At 38.9% G+C, this 14,180-nt stretch overlaps 1 protein-coding gene across 3 annotated transcripts in view; it reads left to right on the top strand.

The window, feature by feature from the left end:
- Positions 1-14,180, top strand: part of CARMIL1 (capping protein regulator and myosin 1 linker 1) — a 192,513-nt gene that overhangs the window by 135,007 nt on the left and 43,326 nt on the right. For all 3 annotated transcript variants that reach the window (XM_058831463.1, XM_058831462.1, XM_058831461.1), the window contains exons 23-28: positions 1,819-1,912; positions 4,114-4,212; positions 5,929-6,057; positions 6,318-6,449; positions 10,653-10,828; positions 12,787-12,874. In XM_058831463.1, coding sequence (XP_058687446.1) covers positions 1,819-1,912; positions 4,114-4,212; positions 5,929-6,057; positions 6,318-6,449; positions 10,653-10,828; positions 12,787-12,874 — 718 coding nt within the window. The remainder of the gene's footprint in view (positions 1-1,818; positions 1,913-4,113; positions 4,213-5,928; positions 6,058-6,317; positions 6,450-10,652; positions 10,829-12,786; positions 12,875-14,180) is intronic.

Raw genomic sequence — 14,180 nt, 5'->3', positions numbered from 1 at the left:
AAACCAACCCAAGTAGAGAGGATTTCCTTCTTTCCTTCCTTCCTTAGGGTAGTGGTCTTCTAAAAGTTTTGCCTCTGTGATTGTGTGTCCATGAAATCTCTTCACCTTTCATTTGCCCTCCTCCCACTCTGTGTGTCCATATGTGTGAGGGAGGGTGCACTAAGCCTTTTACTAAATTTAATTTAGCATATAACTGCTAGCATGAGAGCTGGCAATTACAGATTTCAATGAATGGGATGTATTAAATGTCAAACAGCTGCAGAGATCCTTAGAAATCGACCTTCTTTTTTCTTTTTAAACTAAATAAATACTTCCACCTGTCAGGCAATCACCAAGTTCTGTAATTATCTGTCTTTGAGCTCAGTATCTTTGACATTTAAAAATTCTCCCCATGGTGGTGGACAGCCATTTATGCACAGGTTAGTGTTACATGAGGACACATAACAGGGTCTGTATAGTTTGCAGATGTTCTTTTGAAGGACAAGACAACTAGAAAGAAGAGTTAATTTTCTGACTGATGCAGTAGACAGTTGGGCACTGCGGAAGGACAGGGACCTCGACTGCCTGCCACTGACAGCTACACATCACCGTGTTTGCATTGGGGAAGAAACATGAAGGTCTTCCATTATCATTTCAAGTAAAATGTCGGGTAGTGTCAGTGAGGAATCGGCGTGTTTGCACTTCAGGAGGACACTGCCTTTCAGAGAGTGGTGTTGCATGTGTCCAAGCACCTGGTGGGAGAAGACGTGAAAGAAGCTTGGAGTTTCAGACTGTATAAGGTCTGCTGTTGGAATTAGTGTGTTCAGTGAGGAGTGAGTGGTCTACTGCCATCAATGGTGGTGACTCAGTTGAAATTGCCAATTTTAAAGTGCTCAAAAATAGAGGGTTCCAAACATATTTTTGTAACTCTGGATGGAATAGGAACAGATGGTTAGTGGGATGTTTGCAGAAGGAGGAGAAGGAGATGTTTGCAGGAAATAAAGGATTAATTGAAAATAGAAAGAATAATTTTCTTTCCAGGTTTTAAGAACTTCCTGCTCTTTTTTTTTTTTTTTTTCTTTCCCCCCATTTATTCAAATCTGAACTTGTGTGGACATACCACTCTAGGTAGCCTTTTAAGTATAACTGTGTCATGATAGTCAGTGTGAGTTCTCAGAGTAAAAATGTAATTTTGACTCAGGACCAAACCCCTGTCTTTAATCTCTTATTGCAGCAGATGGACAAAGCTGTAGAAATATTTTGCAAGCAAATAAGGAAGATGCAGGAAACAGTTGTTTGCATAAAGCAATGTGGAGATGCTATGCTTGTTTTGTCAGCTTTTTATTAAAAATTCAGCAAGTGTCTTCAAATTGTTGTAAACACAAAAAGTTATTAAATGGTACATTTCTAAAACTCAGTCTCATAGTTGCTACCTATTACTGAATATTTCCATTTAGTCTTAGATCTGATACAGTTGCCAGCAGCCACTGATGCTCCCTGTTCTGTTTAGATACATGAAATTAATCTAACCCTGTGCACAGAGGTACAGAGGGCAACTAGGCTCTTAATCAGCAGCCAGTGGGCATCAATTGTGTAACTGCTTTTCAAAGTCTACCCCTCTGTCTAGCATTAAAGAAGAATCAGCAGCAAAAAAGAGCATGTATGCTTCCAGCTATTCCACTTAAAAATGTGAAAAATACATTCTTAGTACCTTCCACAGACAAGCTGGATACACTTTATTTCTCCCTTCTAGGTTATTCTTCATAAAGAAGTACAGTGATTATAAAGAGATAGAATAATTAGATTAACTTTCACCATAATTTTTTTTGTTTTCATTAGGAATTACACATTGAGATTCATGCCTATACCGATGAATGACGCTTCCCAAGCACTCAAAACAAACCCTGAGAAAACAGAAGAGGCGCTGCAAAAGGTATTGCATATGCCACCAACAAACAGAAATAAAACCAGCAAAAATATAGTAATTTTAAGTGACTGAGGCTTCATGCTTGGCTGAATAAGAATTCTGTGCTGGATTGAAGGATTGTTTGGTTTGCATTGACATATATGTGGTAATCAAGTCCTGCAAGAGCATTTTATTCCACAGCGTGGTGGGAGTGAAGGCTAATGGAATGCAATGGTGGTGTAGTGTCAACATGTCATAAATAAAAAAATGCAAGCTAGACCTGGTATTGCTGTGTGCCTGTGAAAGGGAGAGGTAGAAACAGCATATTTGTTACATATCTGCCTGTGGGTATTACCAAATGCTTAGAATTACTGGTGCACACTTTTTATAATTGGCATAAAAAGTGCAGTCAGCTCTGTACAAGACAAAGGGTCTTGTACTTTAATTTGAGGGAGGATGAAAACATTTACTGCCTGTGTTTTATATTGTACATATAAAATTCACACACTATGTTGCCCTAAGTAAGCAACTGCACCAGCATGTTCTTTTGGATGAAAAGGTGTTGACAGTATCTGTGTCTGTTCCACTTGCATGAGTTATAAAACTCCCAGCTGAGTTTTAATATGATAAATCTTGTGAACTCCAAACAAACCTCCTGCTCAATCAGGAGGCACGCATTTCACATCTCCTTAATGAGTAGTTTTCCTTCAGCCAAGGTAAGGCCATAAAAACCTTATAAATAGTTCTTACAGATAACTGTGGTTAAAAAGCAAATGTCTATGATCCTTATTTTCAGTAATTTGAGTATCACTGGGATAAGTGCTGGTAGTTAGTATCTTTTTCTTTGATGCATGAAAATTATCTAAATTCTGCTTTTAAAAATTGGATTAATGGGGGATGGACATTTCTTCCATCTCATAGAAAGACTGTACTTGGCCAGGTTCATGTCTAGACTGGTAGGTGCATTTCTGAAAAAAAATACTGGGAAGTTGCTGCCCACAGGGATTTAAATTCTGTTAATTAGGTGCTATGTACAAAGAACTTTTCCTTTTATTCCTATCAAAGTTGCTACAACTGTTAGACCCTGAGTTTGTTTCAATGTGTGGTTCAAGCTTTCTTTGCACAACATGAGGAGGTTCCCTCCTAGAAAAGGTATCAGCGTCAGGAGCGGTGCTGTGAACACAACACAGGTGATTCCCTGCAGGTAGGGATCCAATCCTCCCTGCATGGAGTGAGCCTGGTGCTGGGACAATGGCACTGACTGACTGATGGACACAACAGCCACCCTCCTGAGCTCTGGTGTCTCTGCAGCACACAGGGCTTGGGGTGGGCAAACTGCATAAACCCAGGGATTTGCTTTGGGGCCTGGCCCAATGTTGCAATCCTTGCTGCTGCTGCCACCTTAGAGGTGACCATCCCCTCTGATCTCAGCCTCACAACCTGGTGGCCACTCCACTCATCCTTTCCTCCCCTCTCTCTTTCAGAACAGATCCATCCCCTTTGATGAACCTTGAGCACTTTGCCAATGGGTGCTTCTGCCTTCACTAAGTGTGATAGAGTAGGGTTAGGGGGTTACTCTGTGTGCCACAAAGCTGGCTGATGGTGGGTGCTTACTGCTGCTGACAATTGTGGTGGACTGGAAGTAGGGATCACTTGTCTCTAAAGAGCACTTCTGTACTGCTTAGCTTTAATAAACCAACATGTGATCTGAGGCTGCACTGTCACTTAAGATGCTTTTAAGCAGTTTATCTTCTCTTCAGACATACTGCTATTCAAATCTGTGTCTTTGCAGTGGGCCAAAGACATCCTAAAGAAATGAATCAAGTATCTTGAGTCATCATGATCTCTACAACACCTGTTGAGTCCCTTCAAATATTTCTCAAACCAGGATCTAGTCCTTTGTTAGCATAACCTGCTAAATTGTTCAAAATAGAATACTCTTTCAGAAAACACTGACAAAAGCACAATGTTTAACCATGTTTCACTGGTTTGTGAGTGAATTAGTATTTGTCGATGTTCAAATAAGCACCATGCCGATGTGGTGATTAAGCACCAAGGCACACAAAAGAAAGTTTGCAGATGATACACAAATAATTGGGCTGCTTTTCTTGTTAGTCCCCGGTTCTGACATGGCAGCAAAATTGAAAGCAAATTACAATGTGAGGAGTCAAATTGGTTTCCTAATCTGACTTTTTTTCTGTTTTTGTTTCTTTGTTTGTTTGTTTTAGATAGAAAACTACTTGCTTCGTAACCATGAGACCAGGAAGTACCTACAGGAGCAGGCATATCGGCTGCAGCAAGGCATTGTCACTAGCACCACACAGCAGGTGAGAATTTGTTACTTAATGGACATCTCAGTGCCAAAAATCTGCTTGGGGAGGAAGTTCTCTTTCATTCTGAGCACACTTTTAAGATGTGCCTCCTGGGTTATACTGTTTCCCAAGAAATAATAATTATCAATGGCAATGTATTTGAAAGCAAAGCATTTGTGAGATGAAGGTCTTCCATACAGCAGTACCGTGTAGAGAAAGACTCAAGATATTACCAAGTAAACTACTGTTGAAACCAGGAACAGTTTGGCTTGCTTGTGCTCTACCTGTGTTTTTAAAATTTATTGGGACAGTGTTTCAATACTGGAACCTGACATTGTGCTCTAACCTCTTGAGAGAGAAAATGGTATCTGGAGATATACTGGCACTACAACCTGCAAGAGCAGTTGTTTTATTCTAATGTTTTTTCCATTCCAATGCCACTTTTTCCCCCCAAGTTAATAATCTCTATATGAAATAAGTTTAGATTTTTTTTACAGCTTGTTGGTTTCAGTTGTGCTTTTCTCCAACAACCATGTACACATGAAGTTTCAGGAAATGTAATTTATTGTTATTTTGAAATAAAGTTACTGATTTCTGTATTAAATTGTGTACAATAAGGATGGATTTTAAAAACAGTTTTAAAAGACAGCTAAAAAAGACTGTCTAGTATGATAGAATTGCATTATTATTCCCAGAGTGTATTTTTTTCCTGTCCAGATGTCCCAATGAGACTTTCCACTGTCTAATAATTAATTAGCTTTTTGTACTTGTAAAAAAATACCCACCCAAAACCCTTTGAAGAGAAGGAATCATGTGGATCTGAAAAGAAGCCTGCTGTGAAATTATTTCAGTTCTCATTGCTAATGATGTAAGATGCTAGAACTGTAGACTTCATATGATGGTGTGTGCACTCAGATGTTGCTTCAAAATGTCAAATAGCTGGTTTTAATGTATGCTAAGTGGGCTGATAAAGACTTTTAACTATTATATCTCCCTGCCTCATATATCTTAATCAAAGCTGACTATGTGTCAGGCATTCTTAGTGGTTTGTCTTGTAAGATACACATATACCACCTGCCCTGCATTTGCAGCATATTGAATGAATTGTCTTGTGGGTACAGATTAAGTTCAATTTACCCCACTGTGAAATGTCTGATGGAAACTTCTGCTTTGATAGTTTTAATTCCCTTGCAACTAGGAATATTTACATTTTGAAAGAATACTGCAGAAGCCTGCGCAGTTGCATTTTGCTTAGACTGGAGAAATCGCTGTTAGTATTTGTTGAATGGGTAGTAACAGAGGTTTCTTTCATTGTCTGTATTCTTTAACAACTCAGAGACCTTCAGACCTTAGTCTTAGGTGCATCAACAGCATTTTTAGCATTAAATCTGAACCAAAAACCAGAGTAACACTTAAATAGTATAACTTGTTGATTATTTACAGTTATCCTGGAGGTTACTGTGGGGGAAATATTCCACAGCATTTATTTTTCCTGATGGTAAAGTTTTATTTATTTTTGCAATGCTTAGGGCTTTTAATGCTTTATGAGATGTAGTTCTTTCCTTCAATAGTATTGATATAGTTCCAAGGTCTTACCATGCCTTTTCAGGTTGGTATATTGTCACTGCAAATCTCATCATGCTACTATTCATTTTCTACCTGGACTGGATTAAGGTTGTGTTTGACCAACATTCTGATGTTTTATCTTTTGTATTTCTTTTGTTCAAGTAGATGATTGACAGAATATGTGTAAAAGTGCAAGATCATCTCAACTCTTTAAGAAACTGCGGTGTGGATGCTATACAGGAGGATGTCAAATGTGCAGAGCGGCTGATGCGAGATGCTAAGAACTCCAAAACAGTAAGCCTTTCCCAGCATGCTGGCAGTGCTGAGGGCAGTTCTGTGTGCTTTCAGCTTTTCTCTTTTTGGGCAGTAAAAATAATAATACGTGTCACAAAAGAATATTTTCTTCAGATGACCAGCTATAGGTAGTATTTAAAATTGTAAGATAATTCTAATTTATGAAGACTTTGATTTAGCCTAAGACATTTTGTGCTGTTTGTCCTGGTTTGAAGACAGAGATGAGCCTATTTTCTAAGGGTACTCTTCTTGTCTTACAGCTCTTACCAAACCTGTATCACCTCGGTGGAGCTTCTTGGGCGGGAGCAAATGGTTCACTCTCCAATCCAATCCAAGAGACACTTGAATCCATGGCTGGAGAAGTCACAAGGGTAGTGGACGAGCAACTTAAGGTCTGTGGATAGATGTGTTACCGTCTCTCCCATGCAGAAGTAACTAAATCTGAGGTTTTCTGTTGCTAAATGCAAATGTGCCACACTTCATTTTTCTTCTCAGTAGATTTGTATGTAAACTAGCTGTCTTCCCATTATTAGTTTCTTATAACTTTGGGCCTTGTTATTTGGAATTTTTCCCCAGTTGGAATAAAATAAAAAGTTGCTTTAGTGTTTTCAGTGGGCAGAAGGAGTATATACTGTTTATTATCATCTTTTTTCATCTGCTAGAAGGGGAAGACTAATCAATTGCTCCTTCAGCCTTTTATTAAGACATTTCTCAAGCACCCTAAGAAGCCTCATGCTCTTTAGAAAAGTGCTCAGTACTTAAGGAGTCCTAGTAGAGTGAAAGCTGCTTTTTTATTGACTCCATTGCAGATTTTTTTTCCTCAGTAGTCATTTGAACCTGATGCAGGATTTACACTTTACCATTTGATTTGGGTAACTTGTAGGTATTGAGAGTACCCAAAGAATTGGTACAGGCAGCTATACAGGAAATCTTCTCACAAGTTGTTTGTCAAACCTCAGTTCTCGAGGTAGATGTCATTGATGTGTAAATGTTCTCACCTGTGTGCTCAGCCAGCTCCTGCTCAGAAACTTGAACCTTCAGTTATGTTTGTGTACCTCTGCAACAGGCAAAGAGGAGCCATGCATACAGCATGTGCAAAGGTGTCAGTCCAGGAAGAAAACAAGGTGGAGAAATTTTAACAACAGTTGGGATCTCTGTGGAAGCGGATGAATTTAAAAATACAGCTCTGGGGCATCTCAGATCCAACTTCTGTTTATGACTAAGCTGCTTTGCCTGTGTTCTGCAGTATTTAAAGACCTTACAACCTTGATCTTCAGATTCTTTGATCTTTCAATTGAAACGTGAAAATGCTTCAGTCGGTGCAAATATAATGAAGAATGATAATAATGCCATATTACTAATTACTTTTTTGAAATTAAAAAGTTAATGAGGAGGAAAATGGTGCTCTATTTTTAGTATGTTTCTACTTTTCCCCATTATATGAAATAAGGTGAAGATTTTTGCAGACATGAAAGTGATTTATCCATAAGATTCTTCCCAGTGGAACTTCTAGGGTATTATTGGGACAGGAGTAGTCAGGTCAGCCCTTCATGCTGGGCTCATGCACTTAAATAAGTTGATCTTGGAGAGTCTTACAGAAGATGAAAAAAAAAGCTTTTTCACCATTTGAAATGTTCCTGAATTAATGTGTTTTCCATTTATACTTTTACGCATTTACAGCAGAAGGCCCTTTAGCTCAAGCATTCTGACTTTTACATTTATTTTGTTCTGTGTGGCATTCAAATTTAAGTGGCTTACAAGAAACTATAAAGTCATAATGCTCTTTATATACTCCAACACCTGTTTTTATTAATTTTCACTTAAGGTGGAAAGGTTTTCCATTAAGTTCTATGCATAGAGGAAGAAGTGTGTTGAACATGGATTGAAATTATTTTTTTCTCCCAGTTGCTTAGGTCAACTCAAAACTCAAAAAATAAATAGACAATTTATTATTTGTAAAAATAGATAAGGAAGCTCACATGAGGGCAGTTCTTTTTATAATTGTTGGGGGGAAAAATCCTGTGTGCTGTAAGAGGAGTTTTGATTTTTAGTTCCCATAGCAACCAGAGCATGATCCTAAAAAGAAGTTTGGAAATTGGTTAAAGCCAATGAACATTTTTTTAGGTAAATATTAGTTTGGTTTTGTTTATTAATTGTTTTTAATTTTTTTTTTTTAATTCAAGGGAAGGAAGAGGGGTGAAGAAAGGAGTTAGAGTAAGGAAAAACAATATATTGGTGTGAGTTGAGTTGAGCAGAAGACAAATTATAGCAAGACCTTTTTCTTCTCCTGCTGGTGTCACTGTGGACACACAGAACCTGGAGATGCTTTATTCAGTCAGCAAAGGCCCAAGCAAGACAAGTGGAACCTACACAAACATGATTGTTTTGTAATGACAGGAGTGCTCGAAATATTCTTCCTAAATTTTGTGCTAGAGCAAAGGGTTTGTTGGCTCCCATTTTTTATTTTTATATCATCATTCTTCAGTCCTTCTCCTCACTGTATCTTTCTCATGAATGTTAAGATTCTTTAACTGTGGGTAGTGCTTTGTTCTTTTCTTTCATCTGGTGACTGGTACTTGCAGCCTTGTGCCTGAAATGTGTGCACTTTCACAGTCAGTATTGGTAGCTATGGCTTTCCATCAGTGAAAGGTTTGGGCATGGAATTAGGAGATGAGGAAAGGTTTCTGTAGATAAGGCATGTAAAATCAACAGCTAAAATCCACCATTAAAGAAATTATGTTAACTTGCACAATTAAAGATAAGATCCAAACTCTATTTGACTTTTAAATTGCACGTTCTCTAAGTTTTTTGAGTAAAAATAGATTTTGGAAATTTCAGGAAAGGTCTTGTTTTTTTGCTACTTCCCAGTGATGCTTTAACAGAGCATTTTTTCACATGATCCATTTTGAAAGACCCTGCTAAAACTGCAATTGTAATTCAACATAGCAAGCCTATCACTTTTATGATTGTGATTCATCAGTAACTCTTGAGAGGCCAGGGAATTTCTTCCCAATAAACTACACAATTGCACCAGTGAATAAATGCTATGGAAAAAAATGGATGTGTCAGGAACTCCATTAGTAGTTTCCTTGGCTCAGTTTCCTCTAACATTTAAGTTCTTCATCCCCCATGGGGATATGGCCACAGAGGCTTGAAAGTCTCTTCGTTAGTCATGCTGGCCCAGAATCTGCTTGAGAATTGGAGGAGTAAGTGTGGGAAGAGTTCTTAAAGGGCATCTTGAGAACCCAGCAACAAGATATATTGTTAGCTATTATGGCAGTTGTCCCTTATAACTCTAAATCAAATGTTATAAAGATTGGACTTTCCTGTACACTGTGGCTGCTTCTTATTGCTCTGTTTTTTTCAGACTGTAAGAGCTACAGACTGAAAGATGCTGCTTTGAATCATTGAAATTTTTATGCAGCAATGGTGGTTTTTTCTTGTTCATTGTCTGCATAAGGAAATTACTAGTTATGGTAGGGCTGTGCAAAGAGAAAAAAGCTCTGATAAAATGGAGTTGAATCTGCAGTCACCTGTGGTATGGGATTGAGAAGAAAACGGAAATCAGTAGAGTTTTTAAGGGGTACAGTTCTTACTTTTCTACAGTTTGCAAATGCCTAGGTAAGATCTAGGCATTCCAAGGAATGCACCATTCCAAGGAAATCTTGTTTATTTATTTATTTATTTTAAATTTATTTGTAAGTACCTTTTTCTGTCTCAGTCTTATCAGAGACAAGGTGGCCCATTTCAGTAAAATGGGCTCTAGCCTGTTCATGGGGGTTTTTTCCACCCTCCTTTGGATTTTTTTCCTGTGTGGGTGACCATGCACTGGAACAGGCTGCCGTAAGAGGGTGGGAAGTCTGCCTCACTGGAGATACACGAAAACTGTGCACACAATTCTGTGCCATGTGCTGTTATGGAAACCTGGAGCAGGGAGATTGGACTAGATGACTTTCAGTGGTCCCTCCCAACCTTTCAGCCATTCTGTGATTCTGTGTGAATAAAAATAGTTGGCTACACCTAAAGTTTGCTGTAGATTTACATGTGTATAAATGAGATCCATATATTAAAGGTTTGCATGGCAACTGCAGATCACGCTTGTAGCTACTTCTTAATATTCAGCTGGTATATTGCAGCCTTCTACAGCATGCTGAGTTCCCAGGAATCTCTCTTCCTCATTTACTGGTGCTTACTACAAATTGCCAGGTCTGGAGCACTGATGACAATTGGTGATTCAGGGCACAGTTTAGAGGGAAGGCAGCTGCAGCAGAGCATCCACTGCAGTGGTGGGTGCACAAGGGAAGTTAATTTGTTCTGACAGTTCAACACACAGAGATGTAAATGTTTCATATTTGACAAGGCAAACAAGTACATTTGCAGGTCATTTTCAGAACAAGTGTGTTGATTCTCAAAGCTGTATTTTGTAAAATGTCTTATATTGCAGCTGGATGCAAAATGGATTGGAAAGCAGTAGAAAAATTGTAAAAACTACAAGTCTTAAAGTGTCCTAGTGCTATTCACCAGAATAATGCTGTCACCTCCCGGCTAAAGAAAATCCCAATATCTAATGTTATTTTTTGCCTGCTGTGCTGCAGACACTCCTTGAATCTATGGTGGATGCAGCAGAAAACCTTTGCCCAAATGTAATGAAGAAGGCTCGCATCCGTGAAGACCTCATTGAGGCCAGCACTGAGAAGATTTCCATCCCACGTACCTTTGTGAAAAATGTCCTCTTGGAGCAATCTGGAATTGATATCCTGAATAAAATTAGGTACTTTAAGAAACTAATCTAACAAAATTGACATTCGGATTTTGGGTTGCATGGATGAGTGTTTGTGTAGTAGAAGAATTTTGGAATGCTTTTGTGACTCACAAGAAACTATATTACAGCATTCAAAAGAGCCGGAAATTGTCTTACAGGTCTGGGAAACTTAGCTCAGGTGATTCATATATTTGGAATCTCTAGGGATGTTAACTTAGATCATTAATGCATGTTCTGTCTTATTTAGTGAAAGGTTTGGTTTGTGGTACACAAATAATGTTTTCACGACTGATACTTTTTTTAAAAAAAGCTTTATTTTCTCAGGTAGCACTGAATTAATGTAATAGAAGGAAATTGTACTTTTTGCTTTGAGTGGTCACAGTACTTTGTTGTTACATTTGGTCTTGTCCTATAGCTGTAGCAATCAAGACTTCGTGTGGAAGCTGGGCACAGCAGACAGACATACTTAAAAAATGGAAATTTGGATATTCAAACCACAAACCTGGAGCAAAAACCATTACCTTAAGTAACTCTTAGTTTGTCCTGTAAAAAAAAAAAGGAGTCTTTTACCCATCCTTTTACTGCTTTTTTTTTTTTAAATTTTCATATTGAATGTATACCAGAGAATATATTTATACAGTATAATGTGGCTGACCTGTACTTAAACCTTTTCACTTCCTTTCTGCCTGATGCTTGAAAAGCATGACAGTTTGCATTGAGATACTAGTATCTTTGAGGAGGAAGAAAACAGTAAGAGTTGGGAGTTAGTTTTGCAGAATGCAGCAAAATAGACAGAAAAAGGTGTTAATCACCTTCAGGGTATGTTCTGATAGGTCAAGGAGTAAGTTTTCTGCACTTCAGTCCTATAAATTAAATCTTGGCCCCAAGATGATAATACTACCTCTACAAGTTGGAACTGTCAGTGAGATGAGGGTGCCACACCATGATCTTTCCTGCCTCCTCCCTAGCTGAGGGAGATTCCTTCACTCTCATTCTCTTCCCACTGTGGCTTGGCCATCATTCTACCTCCCTATGAATTGCATTGCTTTTCCAAGGAGTTCCTTACCTTTTTCTGCAGCAGTAGTGCTAGCCCCAGACAGAAATAGCTTTGTTAATCCAATACAGCTCCAGTCCACATACAAAAACCATAAACCAGAATCATGTCACTTGCTGGCAGGTGTCAGTTGAAAGAGCTGGCATTGAAAGCAGAGGCAGCAGAGGGGGAGCTTTGGGCTGCAGCTCAGGCAGTCGTGTTTGTTGGCTCCACATCAGCTGCGCTCCACAGCCAGAGCATTTGGTGCTGTCACCAAAGATGGGACCCCAAGGGAGCAACTCAAGGTACACATTTCCTTGAGAAGGAGTTACTAGGGAAACCTAAGCTCAGTGTGCAGGTGTGGTGGTGTTCCACATATGTCTGTGCAGTGGAAAAATGGCTGACATGAAGTTCTTGAGACAGAAAGTGGTTACCTAGAGCAAGAGAGGAAGCAAAGTTGTGATTAGATTGGCTGAAGAACCAGCGTCGTACACTTGACCTTAGCTGCAGATCAACATAAAAAGGAATTGAGGAAATGAATGGATTGTAGTTGTTCAGTGGAGTAGTGTTACATAGGCAGTACTGTCCTAATCCCATTTGTCTGAGATCCGTGTTTGTCTGACTTCAGTGGTGGAGTGTTCAACTCTGAGTTTCACTTCTTATTTTTATTCAGCTCTCTTACCCAGATGTTTTCATTTCATCTCATGGAAAACTGTTAGAAGCAGGTTAAATATGGTACAGAGGCTCCTGTGTTTATTGTGTGATTCATGAGTTTATTTCTGAAACCTGCAGTCATGTATCCTGACACCCTCTTATGTTTTACCTCAAATAAAATGACAGCACTGTGGATAATCGTCACACTGTTGAATGTGTAATAAAGACGAAAATCTCCTGCATGAATTAAGAAGTTCTCTCATTTTTAATCCTCACACAGTGAAGTAAAGCTGACAGTGGCTTCTTTCCTGTCTGACCGAGTTGTGGATGAAATCCTGGATGCACTTTCCCATTGCCATCACAAACTGGTGAGTTTTTTCTTGGTTGATATCTAATATGCCAGATCTCAACAATGCCATTTATATTCATAACTTGTTCAGTTTCTCCTTTGACAGCTCTGTTTTGAAACTGCTTTTACTTTTGTTGACATCCTGACATCTTTTGAAATATGATGTTGGGGCTCTTGCCTCTGCTGTAAGAAAGATGGAACCTTGGAAGAGACTGTGGTACATAGTTGTCCTATTGTCTTTGGAGCTGTTGTCAGATCTAGAACTAAAAATGCCATCAGGATGCAGAATTCAGTCATTAGTTAAGAACAGTTCTTTATCAAGGTGAGAGTATAAGGTGTGGTTGCTCATGAAGTGAGAGGTAGGATTTCATTCTTTAGCATTCTTTAGGCACGGCTGAGACGGTGTTCCGTGAATGAGTGCATTTTGAGGTTACTGTGGAAATGTAGGTATCAAGTTTGAAAAGAAAGGAGTAAGAATGTAGCAAAGAAAGTGCTGTTACTTGAAGGTCCTGAGCTATTGGGAGGCACAGATATTTATTATAGAAGTACTTGCCTCATCAAGAGCATAAATAATAAACAACTGTATCCACAGAAAACTTTTTTGCTTCTAACGCAACAGGGCTTTGTAAGGACAATCCAGTACTCTTTTTTTAAAGTAACTTAGTGGATGGTCGTTCTGATTAAAGTTGCTCACCATTTCTAATTGCAACTTCTCTGGCTTCAACTTGCAGTCATGATTTTTTTTTTCAGATGCTTTCCTCCTCAAGATAAGGGAACTATATATATTTCTCTTTATTTCCTCTCTGTGAAAGTCCTCACACACATAAAACAAATCACTCTTTCTGTCCCCTCTCCCCCCTTTTTTTTTAATGGAAGACTGAGTTACTTGAGCACGTATCTTTGTAATACAGAGCAGCATTGTGTAAAGGTACAACCTCTGGTCTCTGGAGCACAGCACAGCACCAGTTCCCACTGTGGGAGAGACCACATGAATGTGCTCCAGTTTGTCCTGGAGGAGGCACAGCTGGAATGAGCAGTGACTGGGCTGTTTCTGTCCAGTGGTATTGCACAACCTGGACATACCCTGGCTCCTGCACAGTACGTCATTTTCTCCAGCCTTTGAGTCACTTCACTGAAAATTCCTCTGCATTTTTTCCAGCTGTTTAAGAAGTCGCTTTTAAAATCGTGGTTTCTAAAACCAGACAGGCTATTTAAGTGCTTTAACCAACACAGTACACAGGAGTGAAATTGTTTTTCTCCTGATGTACCTTATTCGTTGTATTTACATAGCCAAGAATATAAGAATTCCTTCCTTTTGTCAGAGT

The sequence above is a fragment of the Poecile atricapillus genome, chromosome 2, assembly GCF_030490865.1.
Source record: "Poecile atricapillus isolate bPoeAtr1 chromosome 2, bPoeAtr1.hap1, whole genome shotgun sequence".
Classification (NCBI taxonomy): domain Eukaryota; kingdom Metazoa; phylum Chordata; class Aves; order Passeriformes; family Paridae; genus Poecile; species Poecile atricapillus.
This window is presented reverse-complemented; position numbering and strand designations above follow the sequence as displayed.